At 43.2% G+C, this 13,105-nt stretch overlaps 2 protein-coding genes across 4 annotated transcripts in view; both read left to right on the top strand.

The window, feature by feature from the left end:
- LOC146511796 (uncharacterized) overlaps window positions 1-1,165 on the top strand; it is a 32,878-nt gene extending 31,713 nt beyond the window's left edge. Inside the window, exon 3 of the mRNA XM_085171934.1 lies at window positions 308-1,165. Coding sequence (XP_085028060.1) covers window positions 308-1,006 — 699 coding nt within the window. The 3' untranslated portion in view covers window positions 1,007-1,165. The remainder of the gene's footprint in view (window positions 1-307) is intronic.
- Window positions 1-13,105, top strand: part of LOC146511795 (uncharacterized) — a 63,279-nt gene that overhangs the window by 48,478 nt on the left and 1,696 nt on the right. For all 3 annotated transcript variants that reach the window (XM_085171883.1, XM_085171884.1, XM_085171882.1), the window contains one exon: window positions 12,405-12,998. In XM_085171883.1, coding sequence (XP_085028009.1) covers window positions 12,405-12,998 — 594 coding nt within the window. The remainder of the gene's footprint in view (window positions 1-12,404; window positions 12,999-13,105) is intronic.

The following is a 13,105-nucleotide window of genomic DNA, read 5'->3' as shown; positions in this document are numbered from 1 at the left end:
TTTTTATCTTGTCATTTTAGCCTGACTGTTTGGAACAACTCTGCTCATTAAATTGTGTTAGCATGTTAGCAATTCTACTGCATGGAAAAGCAGTTCTGAGTGATTATTCAGATTTTCATGTCAGTTATGATTTTAGTATTACTGTAGTATTATGGTGGTAGTATTGTAGTTATTGCAGCCCAGTAAACTGAGTGCGTTAAACAGTAAAATGTAATTGGACGTCTGCAGAGATGCTCTTTATTTCAGGCGACGTTCAGGATAAAAGTGTTGAAGGACTGACCTGCACTGTCTTTGTGTCTTTGTTTAGAAGCAGAGCGACACAGATGGATCCAGTTCTCAACCCTGTCATCACTGTGGTGGTGGGAAAGACTTTCGTTGTGACCTCTGTGGAAAAACTTTCAGTCACCAATACACCTTAAAAGTACATCAACGTAGACACACTGGAGACAAACTGAAATACTGTAAAGAATGTGGGAGAAGCTTCACCACATCAAGTGGATTAAAACAACATGGACTCATTCACAGTGGGGTTAAAAAGCACCGCTGTGATCAGTGTGAGTCAATCTTCACCAGTGTAAGTCACCTTAAAATACACAAACGAGTCCACACAGGAGAGAAACCATACAAGTGCAGACACTGTGAAAAAAGCTTCTCACAATCAAGTAGTTGTAACATTCATGAACGTGCACACATGGAAGGAAACTATAGCTGTGACCAGTGTGACAAGAGCTTCAGGAATCTCAGTTCATACTCCAAACACAAACGATCCCACGTTACTAATAAACAGTTTCACTGTTACCAATGTGCCCAAACATTCACCTCATTGTCTGCTCTGTGCAAACATCAGCGTGATCACTCAGGGCTTAAATCACTCCCATCACTGGATCACAGTGAATCTGAAGACACAGAACGATACTCTGGTTTCTGTGTCAGACTCAAAAAGCTTGAGATCAAGCTCCACAGAGTTCAGATAGAATCAAGCTGCTCTAAAAACACATCAACGTAGACACACTGGAGACAAACTGAAATACTGCAAAGAATGGGAGAAGCTTCACCACATCAAGTAGATTAAAACGCCATGAACTGATTCACAGTGGGGTTAAAAAGCACGTTTGTGATCAGTGTGGGTCATCTTTCATCACTGCAGTCACTCTTAAAAGACACAAACGTGTCCACACAAGAGAGAAACCATACAAGTGCAGACACTGTGAAAAAAGCTTCTCACATTCAGGTAGTCGTAACAAGCATGAACTTGCACACATGGAAGGAAACTACAGCTGTGACCAGTGTGACAAGAGCTTCAGGAATCTCAGTTCATACTCTGAACACAAACGATCCCACGTTACTAATAAACAGTTTCACTGTTACCAATGTGCCAAAACATTCACCTCATTGTCTGCTCTGTGCAAACATCAGCGTGATCACTCAGGGCTGAAATCACTCCCATCAAAGTGAATCTGAAGAGACAGAAAGATCCTTTTCTGGTTTGAGGGTTAAACTTAACGTCAATGCTGACATCACGATTACGTGCTTCAAAATTTTTACACAATTAATCCGTTCTGGATTGCAGAATGACTCAAAATCCCTGAAATGTCTCTGTCAATGCATTTTGGACAGTTTGTCCAAAGTTCGTGCATTCTGCGCTCCAGATGGGTTAAAAATTGTAATTGTGTCAATCTTGATGACAGCGTTAACGTTGACAGCATATATGTAAAAACTGAGTGTGAGGGCCCTCGGTGCGCCTGTTTGCTGCTGTGCTGAAGTCTCACACACAACCTGTCAAAAAGGGAGGGGGCAGGCTGCTTGATTATGATTCATATTGTTACTCCAAGCCTATTATGTATTAATTATTTTTCCTGGGTTGTGTGAAATCCCAGAAAAAATGACACATCTGCTTACCTGGTATGGTCCTGAAACAAGATAACATTCATTAGTAGGGATTGAGAAAACTGCTGTTTACCTTTGTTAGCTACTTGGCTATTATAGTAAACAGTAGACAGACGGTAGAGACTGATGTGACTTATTGAATCTTTTGGACTGTGTTCAGCATAATATTAATGGGCCACTATTTGGAAGAGCTGTATTGTTGATTTGTCTGATATTTCAATGTGTGATGAATTATAATGACTGTTTGTTATCCTTTGCAAATTGTTATGTTTGTGCTTAAAGGCTCTTCACTATGGGGTTCGCTTCACTTTACTTTCTGCTAACTGTCTCGCTATATTCTGTGTGTAATTTCTTGCTGTCAATATAACTCTGTGTATTAAACTCTGTTCCAAGAATATTACTCTTTTCCAGAGGATCTTTTCGAGTGCCTTGATTTTAACTGAATCTAAAGAAAGCCGGATCTCCACAGAGATCCATGATGGCTTTGCGACCAAAGCAGACAGCGGTATAAACGCTCAGGCTGACGCACCTGAGTGGAGAGGTTCTGCTCCTGAACCTCTGCGCACAGCATCTGCAAATCGGGGCTGTACCAAGTCCCTTTCATCTTTACACAGGACTGTAAGCTGTCATCTGTGAGGCGTGAACGGTGTTTGTTTTTAACATAGTTCACGGTTGAGAACAGCTGCTGACATAATGTGGATGCGAAGATCCATAATTGGCCTACCTGGAGTTGAGTCTCGATAAATTGCACGGCGTTTCAACTGGTTTACCGGCCTCCTGCAAGTGTGACGCTTATTTTGAGAGATTAAAAAATAATATAATATAATTGTATGTTTTTATACGGCCACAAAGAGTGGCTCAACAACCAAGAACAAGTTTGTTGCCTGAGGATCCAAGGATTATCAACCAAGCCTTCCTCTGTTTCCAAATAGATTTTCTTTGATCTTTTGAAAAAAATTGAGGGAAAAGGGATTAAATTGTTTTTTTGTTTTTTTTTTTAGTTTATTTACATTGCCGCTCTGTACATTTCAGAAATATCAGGCAGGGATTTACATTAAAGGCACTGTTTCATCCAACAATATTCATTTTGTCACAAAATTGTGGGGCGACCATGGCTCAGGGGGTTGGGAAGCGTATCTGTAACCGAAAGGTCGCCGGTTCGATCCCCGGGCTCTCTGTCCTGGTCGTTGTGTCCTTGGGTGTTGGCCAGAGGGGCCGATGGCGCAGCCTCGCTTCTGTCAGTTCCCCAGGGCAGCTGTAGCTACAACTGTAGCTGCCTCCACCAGTGTGTGAATGCGAGAGTGAATGAATAGTGGAATTGTAAAGCACTTTGGGTGCCTTGAAAAGCACTATATAAATCCACTCCATTATTATATTTCAATATCACAATAATCTTCCAATTTAGAACTACAAGTTAAAAAAGAACTAACATAAATAAATTACACTTTAGCTAAATTTATTTTCCCAAACCACGCAGAGCCGCAGTACAAGGACTAAAGAGCCGCATGCAGCTCCGGTGCCGCAGGTTGCCGACCCCTGCCTTTTTTTTTTTTTTGCCTCTCCCGTTTGGATCTTTAGCCATCAAAATTGTTGCCCAAGAAAGATGCCAAGTGGATTTATTTTACCAAGTGGATCATCATGGCCTTGCCTTATTGGTCCATTTTATTGACCTTTATTATAATTATGTATTTATTTTATTTTCATTTTTTTAAAGACAGAACAGACATGACTGGAGGATAGGACAGGGAGAAAGAATGACAGAAAGAAAAATAGAGGGGAGAAGAGATGGTGAGAAAAGGGGGAAGAAAAACAAACAAAACACCTGGATCACCATTAAATATTGTGCAGCATGTAATATCGACAGCGCACAGTGTGCTTTGAGGTAGGAGCCAAAAAGGGTGTTGTTTGTGTGTGTGAGCACCCGTGTGTACACCTGTGAGCATGAACGCGCTTGTATTTAAAAGGTTCCTTCATGTAATGATCTGCTAGAGGGTGTGGGGAGCCACAGCCCCGTCCACCAGGACATCAAGCAGGTATGGAGGAGATCAAAACTCCAGACATCCAGAGGCTCTCAGAACACAAGAGACCAAGGAAGACCAACAGAGGGGCAGCTGTGCCACTATCCCAGAAAGAGCTGAGGAGAGTCCCAGATGAGGGGTCACCCAGCAGTCGCGGAGCAGAAGCCAGGGGGGTTGTAGTGACATGCCCGTGAGCTCCGCCGGCAGCCAGCTGTGCCAGAGTGACCGAGCCCCAGGCCGAGAGGCTGAGGGCACCACACCCCCAAAATGGCCTGAGCGAGCCCCAGGCTCCAGGCCCCGATAAGCAGCCACCAAGGAGTGAGCCGGTGTGTACCTGGATGCCCATCCCCAGACACAAAAAACCACCAACGCACTGATGTCTGAGGGCGTCTGCCACTGGCAGGGGAAGTGGTGGGGGAGATAGGCCTCCATACCTTGGAGGACCTGGGATGTCCCCAGAGAGGTGGCGTCTGATACCCGACCTGACATATGGACACAGACATACAGGCACACACAGGTACAAACATCCATTCCCACCCTCATGCTCTCATATGCAATTACTCAACACTCACCCAACGTGGAGACAGACACTGTACACACAATCACACTCCCCAAGCGTACTCTAAGCCCCGGGTCTAGGTACCCTTGCCCCTGGAGGGGGAAAATGCACCAAGACCCAGGTGGTGTTACCCTTTTCCCTGCGGTGGGGAGAAGCAGACCGCTCCGATTCCGCAGCAGCAGGGAGGCCCCACATTCTAGACCCCAGTCGGACGGCCAACTCCTCCTCCTAGCCCCCCCGCTCCAGCAGGCAGCAGAGAACAGGGGTGTGTGAAGACTCCAAACCTCCCTCTGCCCGCTCATATGCAGTGTTGATGCATGTGTGTTCTAAGGTGCATTTAAAACCCAGGAGTGCATGGAGCTACCTGCCTGAGAGCAGCAGGTAAGCGCATAGCCACTCCTGCTAGCCCTCAATGTCCACGTGTATTTAAAATTGAGAGGTGGGCAAAGACGCCAGGGGTGAGGTGTACACCCTGATGGTCTTTTGGATTCCGTGTAGCGTGCCACCCCAAGATCCTATATGTATGTGTTATGAGAGTGTGAGAGTGATGTGAATGTCTAATTTGTGAGATAAAATTGAGGCACAGGCAGCCAGAAGGGGACAGAGGGGGGGATGCCTCCCCTGCACCCTGGTGACACATCTTTACCCCAAGGCCCTGCATGTGTGGGTGATTGTGGTGGAGCGGGAAGAGGGAGGCAGCTGGAGATGGGGAGGGAAGGAAGGGAGGGGCAAGTGACCCCTCCCTGGGGCCAGCTCCCCCCGCTGACCCAGTAGGCAGCCCCATACTCTGCAACCCGCCAGGGAAAGGGGGCACAGGCCCATTCCGGACCGGGGCCCAGTACAGCAGCATCGCCCGGCCCCACAGAGCCCGGGACAGCCCACCCCGACCCCACCTCAGAGTGCACCCACCCCGTCATCCCACTCATCTTCCAGACTACACAAGACAATAGATGCCCAGCTGAGATCTTCCTCCACCTCTCCTGTATCTCCCCCTCCTGCATACTAAGTTCCTGAAGAGAGGAGAGCTCCTGCAAGATGTAATAACCTCCCCCACCAGTAGAAGAGCCCCCCAGGTGGCTTGATGCACCGGCGGCACCCTGCGCCAGGACTGGGCCCCCATACACCCACTCGCCCACAACCCCGGCAACACACCAACCAGATGCCTCCCTAATGGGCCACTTCAACGTTTCATTGCCATGAGTGGAACCCCAGCTGAGCTGTACTCAGACCAAGGGACCAACTTCCGTGGGGGAGAAAGGGAACTCCAGCAGCTTTTGCAGCCATGACCTCTGACCTGCAGAAGCTCCTGGCTCCCCAGAAGATCGTCTTCCACTTCAATCCACCAGCGGCTCCTCATTTCGGGGGAGTGTGGGAGCGGGAGATTAGATCTGTCAAGACCGCACTCTACACTACAGTAGGATCCCAACCCCTTCAAGAAAAGGTCCTCCGCACGGTACTTGTGGAGGTGGAGGGCATCTTGAACTCCAAACCTCTAGGTTATGTCCCATCTGACATCAGTGATCCTGATCCAGTGACCCCCAACTGCTTTCTGATGGGGCAGCCTGACGGAGCACTTCCTCAAGTAGCTTACCCCAAAGAAGAGCTCCTGAGTCGCCGGAGGTGGAAGCACTCCCAGGTGCTGGCTGAAATTACTATGTTTCTGTCTGTGCCACTAGTGGGTGCTAAGCTAATCTAAGCTAACACTCCTGCCGTGTGGTTGGGTACAACTGTGTACTGTGTTAGTTCTCTCAGTGGGTCTATACGTGAGTCGTGGGTAATATATGGCCTATGGCACAGGTGTCGAACTCCAGGCCTCGAGGGCAGTGCATTTATTGCAGCATATCATGTGTTTTTCTGGATACACTGTGCTTTTTTTCAACGGTTCAAAGATTGATGGCACCGTGTCAGAGCACTGGCTATGAATTTCAGACGGATCAGGCCTTAACTTAACAAAAAGTTATCAATAGTTCTTTTCATCTTTTCTTATTACCCACAGCTACATCCACTTCTGTCGTGCCTAGGCTACTCACTAGGGCTGGGTATCATCACTGATTTCTATAATCCATTTGATTCCGGTTCTCGATGTCCTGATTCGATTCAATTTAGCCTCAGACAGTCAGAAATATTATAAGTCTGATCATTTATCAGTACTGATACATGTGAGACTTCATCAGAATTGTAAACATCACAGCAGATGCCTTTGTGAAAGTAACTGAGAATAAAACACAGAAAAACATGAAGATTTTTCTGGCCTGGCTCTTTAAAGCAGATAACCTTAAAAATATTCTGCAATGTTCTGCATAATTTTAAAAAGTTTAAATTTCTTCAGTATTGAACAACAGAAAAAAAAAAGGCTTTCTTGTCCGAGGTCATTTAAGTGAAAAAAAGAAAAAGACAGCGCTGTAAACAACGGTAGACTGATGGGTAATAAGCAAATGAAAAATGCAGAAAACAGATTTGAGACGGGAAACTGTTCTTGAAGTACAGAGAGAGAGAGCTGTGCATGAAGTGGGATTTTTATCGTGGTGGAAGCAAAACAGCAAAACTCAGAGGGAATTCATGACAACATTTATCAAATGTGAAGCGTAGTTTGCTGCTTCTTTTGCTGCTGGCTCGGTGAATTTTGGTTTGAGAGAGACAAAACCTGTAGCTCAGGATCAGCGCAAAAAGACGTAAACACAGAGCTCCGACAGCGTGTCCATCTACGGGCCGTCGGGTGAGAAAGCGGAGAAAAGACAAAGCTGATTCTGATGCGTCAGGTCCCGTTCTGTGTTTACGTCTTTGTGTGGAATCCGTGTACCTGCTCTCATTTACTGTTGGTGGTTGTTGAAATAGGTTTGTGAGCTTTAATCTGAGAATCTGGTGTTTCTGGCAAAACACAGTTATATTTAAAAGTCGATTCAGGATTAAATGAATCGATATCACTTTATTCAAGCTACTCACCTCTCTCTTCCAACTGCACTTTCAACTGGACCACGGCCAATCAGAGAGGTCCTGCCCCTGACTATCTCTGATTGGTTTAGTTTAGTAATGATAGGGGCATAATGTGTGTCTGTTATTGACCACACAGAGAGTTGCAGAGATTTTTTGTTTTGTTTTTGTTGTTACCCGAACAAATGCGACCAAATATTTTTTTAGTCACACCACTGAAAAATTTGGTCGCATTTGTGACCAAATTGTTCGCACTCTAGAGCCCTGTGTTGTCTGTCATCATTGTCAGTGCTGTATGTTTAATATCACTGTGGCTTCAGTGTATCTGTTCTGTTTTACAGTTCATGAACTTTTATGTCTTCTGTTTACAGTCTTTGGTTAGAGAAGCGCTTTTAGCAGCTTATCAGAGGAGAATGTACTTCCTGAACAACAATGCCGCCTAGAGGCTGAAGACAGTAATGCATATATCATGTTGTTTTTGGTTTTTCGTTTCTGCTCATACATAACAGTAAAAGTTTAGGATGTTTTGGGGATAAAACCCAACACTTCAGTCAACCCACACTTGGACCCTGAAATGTGTGAAAATCTAAATGTTTATCAAAGTCAGATTTATAATATGTGATGTATAACTGTGTGTTATAGGGGAAAAACAAAAACAAGTGAGAGTATGGAGAGAAACAACAGAGTAACAGAGACTAAAGAAATATTACACAGACATAAAATAATCCCTTTTTTAAAACCAGTCACTCCTTTTAAAATATAAGATATTAGTAGAATATTTTCACAAAGTTGAAAACTCCTATTGTAAATTAATGCTATATATAAAAGGAAATACATACATGCATTAAGAAAAATAAAATCAAAATTGAAGTGAAATGAATATAATTGTCACTGCTGTGGCAGCAGTCGTGTGGTGTTGTAAGGAAAGACCCAAGATGCAGATCAACGCAGAGATGCGAGTGAGTTTTAGTGCAGGAGGGGAAAACAACAAAAGTGAGGACAAAACTGAAACATAAGCTAAACTGGGGAAAAGTAGTGAACAAACCTGAAATCATACGAACACGGGAAAACTGCACGGAGAATGTTGGGGTTAGAGACACAGCGATACACAGACGAACCAACGACAAGCAGAGATAGACACACAATAAATACACAAGGTAATCTGGAAAAGAACACAAACCTAGACCGAGACTTTCAAAGTAAAACAGAAAAATTTAAAAACACAAACTCAGGGACCTGAACAGAGCACTGGGGGAGGACATGGGTAGGTACACTAAACACTAAACACAAAAACCCCAAGAACAAGAAAACAAGAATTAACCCGAAACATAAGATGATATCAATATTAAACACAAAACTCTGGGTCTAACGACACAGGACCATGACAATAACCACTAAGAAAAAACTTACCTCCTATTAAGAGTTTAATTTCAGTTCAGTGATGGTGGATTATAACCTCCATTCAAATCATTCAAAAAAGAGAAAACTATAGAACACGTTATATTACACTGTGAGAAGGTAACTGATCCAAAACCTCAGTAACATAAAAATGAAACTGGATCTTATTGATTTACTGCAAAAGGACTCAAGAAGTGAAAGTTATCAGGAATTATTCCAGTTTTTAAAAGAGAGTAAATAATTGCTGGTCGACGTTCCAGTTCACACTCCACACCAGTTGGTGGCGGCAATTCACCATTTTGTTGTTTGGCAACCACAAATACAATTTCTAGGAAGAAGAAGAAGAAGAAGAAGAAAAAGGGGCGGAGCAAAGTGAGGATGTTCCACGAGAGGAGGCGTTTGCACAGAGAGCTGCTTTTCCATTCAAAGAGAATAAACTAGTACCAACGTTTGGATCGATATCTGCATCGATCTGCCCACCCTTGTCTCCTGGATCGTAGCTGAGATCAGCGTGAACCACGTGGGTCTCTGCTCCCTGATCTGTTTCCTGTGTTGGAAAGAGTTCCAGCTTCATCACGGAGTTTCTCTCGGTTTGTGGGCTCATCTAAAGGTAAGCACCGAGCTAACTTTACTGTGAGTTCAGTTCATGTTGAGTTTAGCTCCTGAATGAGGTCTTCTGCTGCTCTCCTCGGTGTCTGTTCACAGTTTATTGTGAACACGTTGAGAGAAGAGTGAGAGAGTGTTTGGAGAAAAACACCAACTAATCATTAGCTCAGCATGCTGGGAGAAGTTGGAGCAGAAAAGTCTTTTCATTGTCCCTGCAGCTGTTTTCCTGCCTGCACCAAACCTCTACAGCCTCATTTCTATTTGAAGTGATAACAGGAAATGGATGAGAGCGATCTGCTGCAGTATCAGGGTCACAATAAACTTTATTGTCCAGCTGCTGTGGATGAACACATGAGAGGAAGTGAACTCCTACAAAGTCTCATTTTAATGAGTCTGGCTGCTGTAAAGTGATGCACAGGAAGATGTTAACAAAAACTAATGAAACAGAGACGAAAGTAAACAGTGTTCATATTTGAAAGCACAGAGAATAAAAATATATTGTGGTGGTTAATGTGCAGCTCTTGGTGATTTGGGAGAATCATGTTTTAATCATGTTGTGGATTGAATGTTGGGTTTTATTTCATTTTATCTACAGAAGTTTTTCCCACTTGTGATCGTTCAGATTGATTTGTTGGGTTGACTTGAATCATGTGAAGGTTTAAAGCTGCACTTCCCCCAAAAAGAATAAAGTATAATCATGAAGAATGTAAAAATGTCTTCCTGTGTCAAACACAGCTGCAGTCAAAGCAGGAAGGAAAGCACTGAAACCACTGATCAAAGCTAATTAATCAATGGCCATGGTTACCGTTCACAGTGAGTGAGTCGCTGCAATTACAGCATTTGATCAATGAGCTTTAATCACTGGTTGTTGGGGAAGGGTGGAGGTGGTGGGACTGGGGGGCTGAAGGTGTGGAAAATGTGGGGTGGGGGAGTAACAGGTCTGTCCCTGTTTGTGGAAACCACAGGAGGAGCTGTTCAGGCTGTTGCTGGGTGTGAATTGTTGACGGAGTCTTTAAACTTGTAGTTGCTGTTTTCCAGACTGAAGCAGAGTCGTTAGCTGAAAACTGGTTTTAGAGGTTCATTCAGGACACCTTCTCAGGCTCTTACAGCCTTACCTGTATCATAACAAAATGTATAAACCCCAATCCACCTTTAACACGGTCCTTCTCCCAAACCTTCAAATAGGACTTTCTGGCCCTGTCATAGTAAAGGGCTGCTTAGAATATTAGAGCCAATGTCACAAAGTTCCTCCTGAAGTATAAGTGAGTGAGAGAGTTTCCTCACTTTGCAGCACAACACGTCTCACAAGATTTCTACAAGCAATCAGAGTGAAATTTGTACTTTGTGTTGTCAGATGAACATATGAGACACTTTGACTCTTCAGTGCAGTGTGGAGCCTAACAAAGATCTGTTTTGTGTCCCAGCTGATCAGCAGGAGGAGAAGAGTCTGCCGGAGCAGCAGAGGAACATTTTCAGCCATCTGGAGTCAGCTGAGTCACTACAGAGGAAACAATGAGCTCAACACAGAAGGTGAGGAAAACATCACAGTTTCACCAAATAATCAGTCACGTCTAAAACTCTCATACTCCCAACCTGTTATATGACTGTGTTGTATTTTATTATGTATTTTTAAATTGTGTTTACAAACATTAAGAAGTCACAAGCAATTATTGTTCTTTAATATTATTATTAGTTGTAGTAGTGATATTAATTAAATTTTCAATTCAATTCAGTGTTATTTATACAGCACCAAATCACAACAATAGTTGCCCCAAGGTGCTTATTTTCTTTTCTTTTCTTATTTTCTTTTCTAAATGTACTTGTATATTGTTCACATGTTGAAATAAATTACCAATCAATCAATATTTTAATGTGGATCCTACAATAATACATACAGACGAAAAACCCAACAATCATATGACCCCCTATGAGCAAGCACGTTGGTGACAGTGGGAAGGAAAAACTCCCTTTTAACAGGAAGAAACGTCCAGCAGAATAACAGAGGGGTGGGGCTATCTGCAGAGAGCAGTTAGGATAAAAGACATGCTGTGGAAGTACATTATTATTATTATTATTATTGTTATTATTGTTATTATTCTGATTGCTATTAATAATATTATTATTATTATTGGTATTGTTGTTGTTCGAACAGACTTAATATTGGTTTATCACTGCAAAAAACACGTTCAAAGCACCACAACGGTAGCCCGATATCAGGCAGTAAACACATTAAGTGTGTATAGTTTCCCTTTTTTGAGTTTTTTTGCTCATACAAATTGAAATGCGATTAATATAGATTGAAAATGAATGACATTTAATCGCCTTTAATCAAAAATGAATCCAATGTTTTCTACAGTGAAACATTTGAACAGTTATGAATTATTTTTGATTCGTTGCACCGCTATAAAAATATCTAATAGAAATTGACAGACCACGTGACTTTAGCGCACTACATGCCGGTAACTCGTGGCAAAACAATCCAAGTACCGCATCAAATGCAAGCATTTGCAGCGCCGCAAAACGTTCTTTCTCCGGTTCCAGTACCTTCTTGCTTTTTCTTTGATGACTGATTTCAATTGAAAGCCTGCGTGCGCTAGTACCTCTTGCCACGTGTTCCCAGAATTCTTTGCGGTTTTACCCTTGAATGACGTCACATTTTCAATCTCTATAGGAAACAGCAATGTGAAATATAAAAAAAAGTATAGATCTGGTAAACATTTATTACTTTTCTGAGTGTGTTAGCATGCTAGTCATAATATTTCTGTACAGCAGGAGGGATGGGCATGATTTTAGAGTGTTTGAACAGTCATGAATTATTTTTAACACCAGGTTGGATGTAATGTGTTAGAACTACCAGCAGGTGGTGATAAGAGACCTTTAAGGTGTTTGGTGCCACACTCCACCTTCAGGTTTAAAACTAGTGTTAATGGAGGGAGTTTGAAGGTTGAGTTTGTTCCACGACTGCATTTCACTCACTGCTTCTGTTTGTATCTCTGTCACTGCAGGACCAACATGGAGCAAGAAGTCAGCGCTCTCAGGAGGCCGACAAACCTTACAGAAGAAAGGGAGAGAAAAAACACACCTGTGACGAGTGTGGGAAGGATTTTACTCTGTATCAACTAAAATGTCATCAGGTCATCCACACTGGAGAGAAACCGTTCAGCTGTGACTTGTGTGGAAAGACTTTTTCCTGGAGGGGTGGTCTAAAATCACACCAACTCATCCACAGTGGAGTTAAAGCGTACAGCTGTGATCAGTGTGGAAAAGCTTTTACTCACAGTAGCCACTTACAGAGTCATCTAGTTACCCACTCTGGAATTAAGGCATACAGCTGTGAGATTTGTGGAAAAACCTTCAGTCGGATAGACAGCCGAAATATACACCTACGCATTCACACTGGACATGATGTGTACTGCTGTGATCAGTGTGGCAAACAGTGTACAACCAACAGGCAGTTACAACGCCACATGTTGACCCACACTGAGGAACGACCTTATAAATGTGACCTGTGTGAGAAGACTTTTAAATCTCAACGTTACCTGAGACGACACCAACAGAGCCACACCAGAAAGAGACTCTACAAGTGCAGCTACTGTGAGGTATGTATTTTTATTTTTATCTGTGTTAACTAAAACAGTAAAATGTAATTGGACGTCTGCAGAGATGCTCTTTCTTTCAGACGACGTTCAGGATAAAAATGTTGAAG

Source organism: Neolamprologus multifasciatus, chromosome 9 (assembly GCF_963576455.1).
Source record: "Neolamprologus multifasciatus chromosome 9, fNeoMul1.2, whole genome shotgun sequence".
NCBI classification, from domain to species: domain Eukaryota; kingdom Metazoa; phylum Chordata; class Actinopteri; order Cichliformes; family Cichlidae; genus Neolamprologus; species Neolamprologus multifasciatus.
Note: the sequence above shows the minus strand (reverse complement) of the source record. Positions and strands in the feature narration are given on the sequence as shown.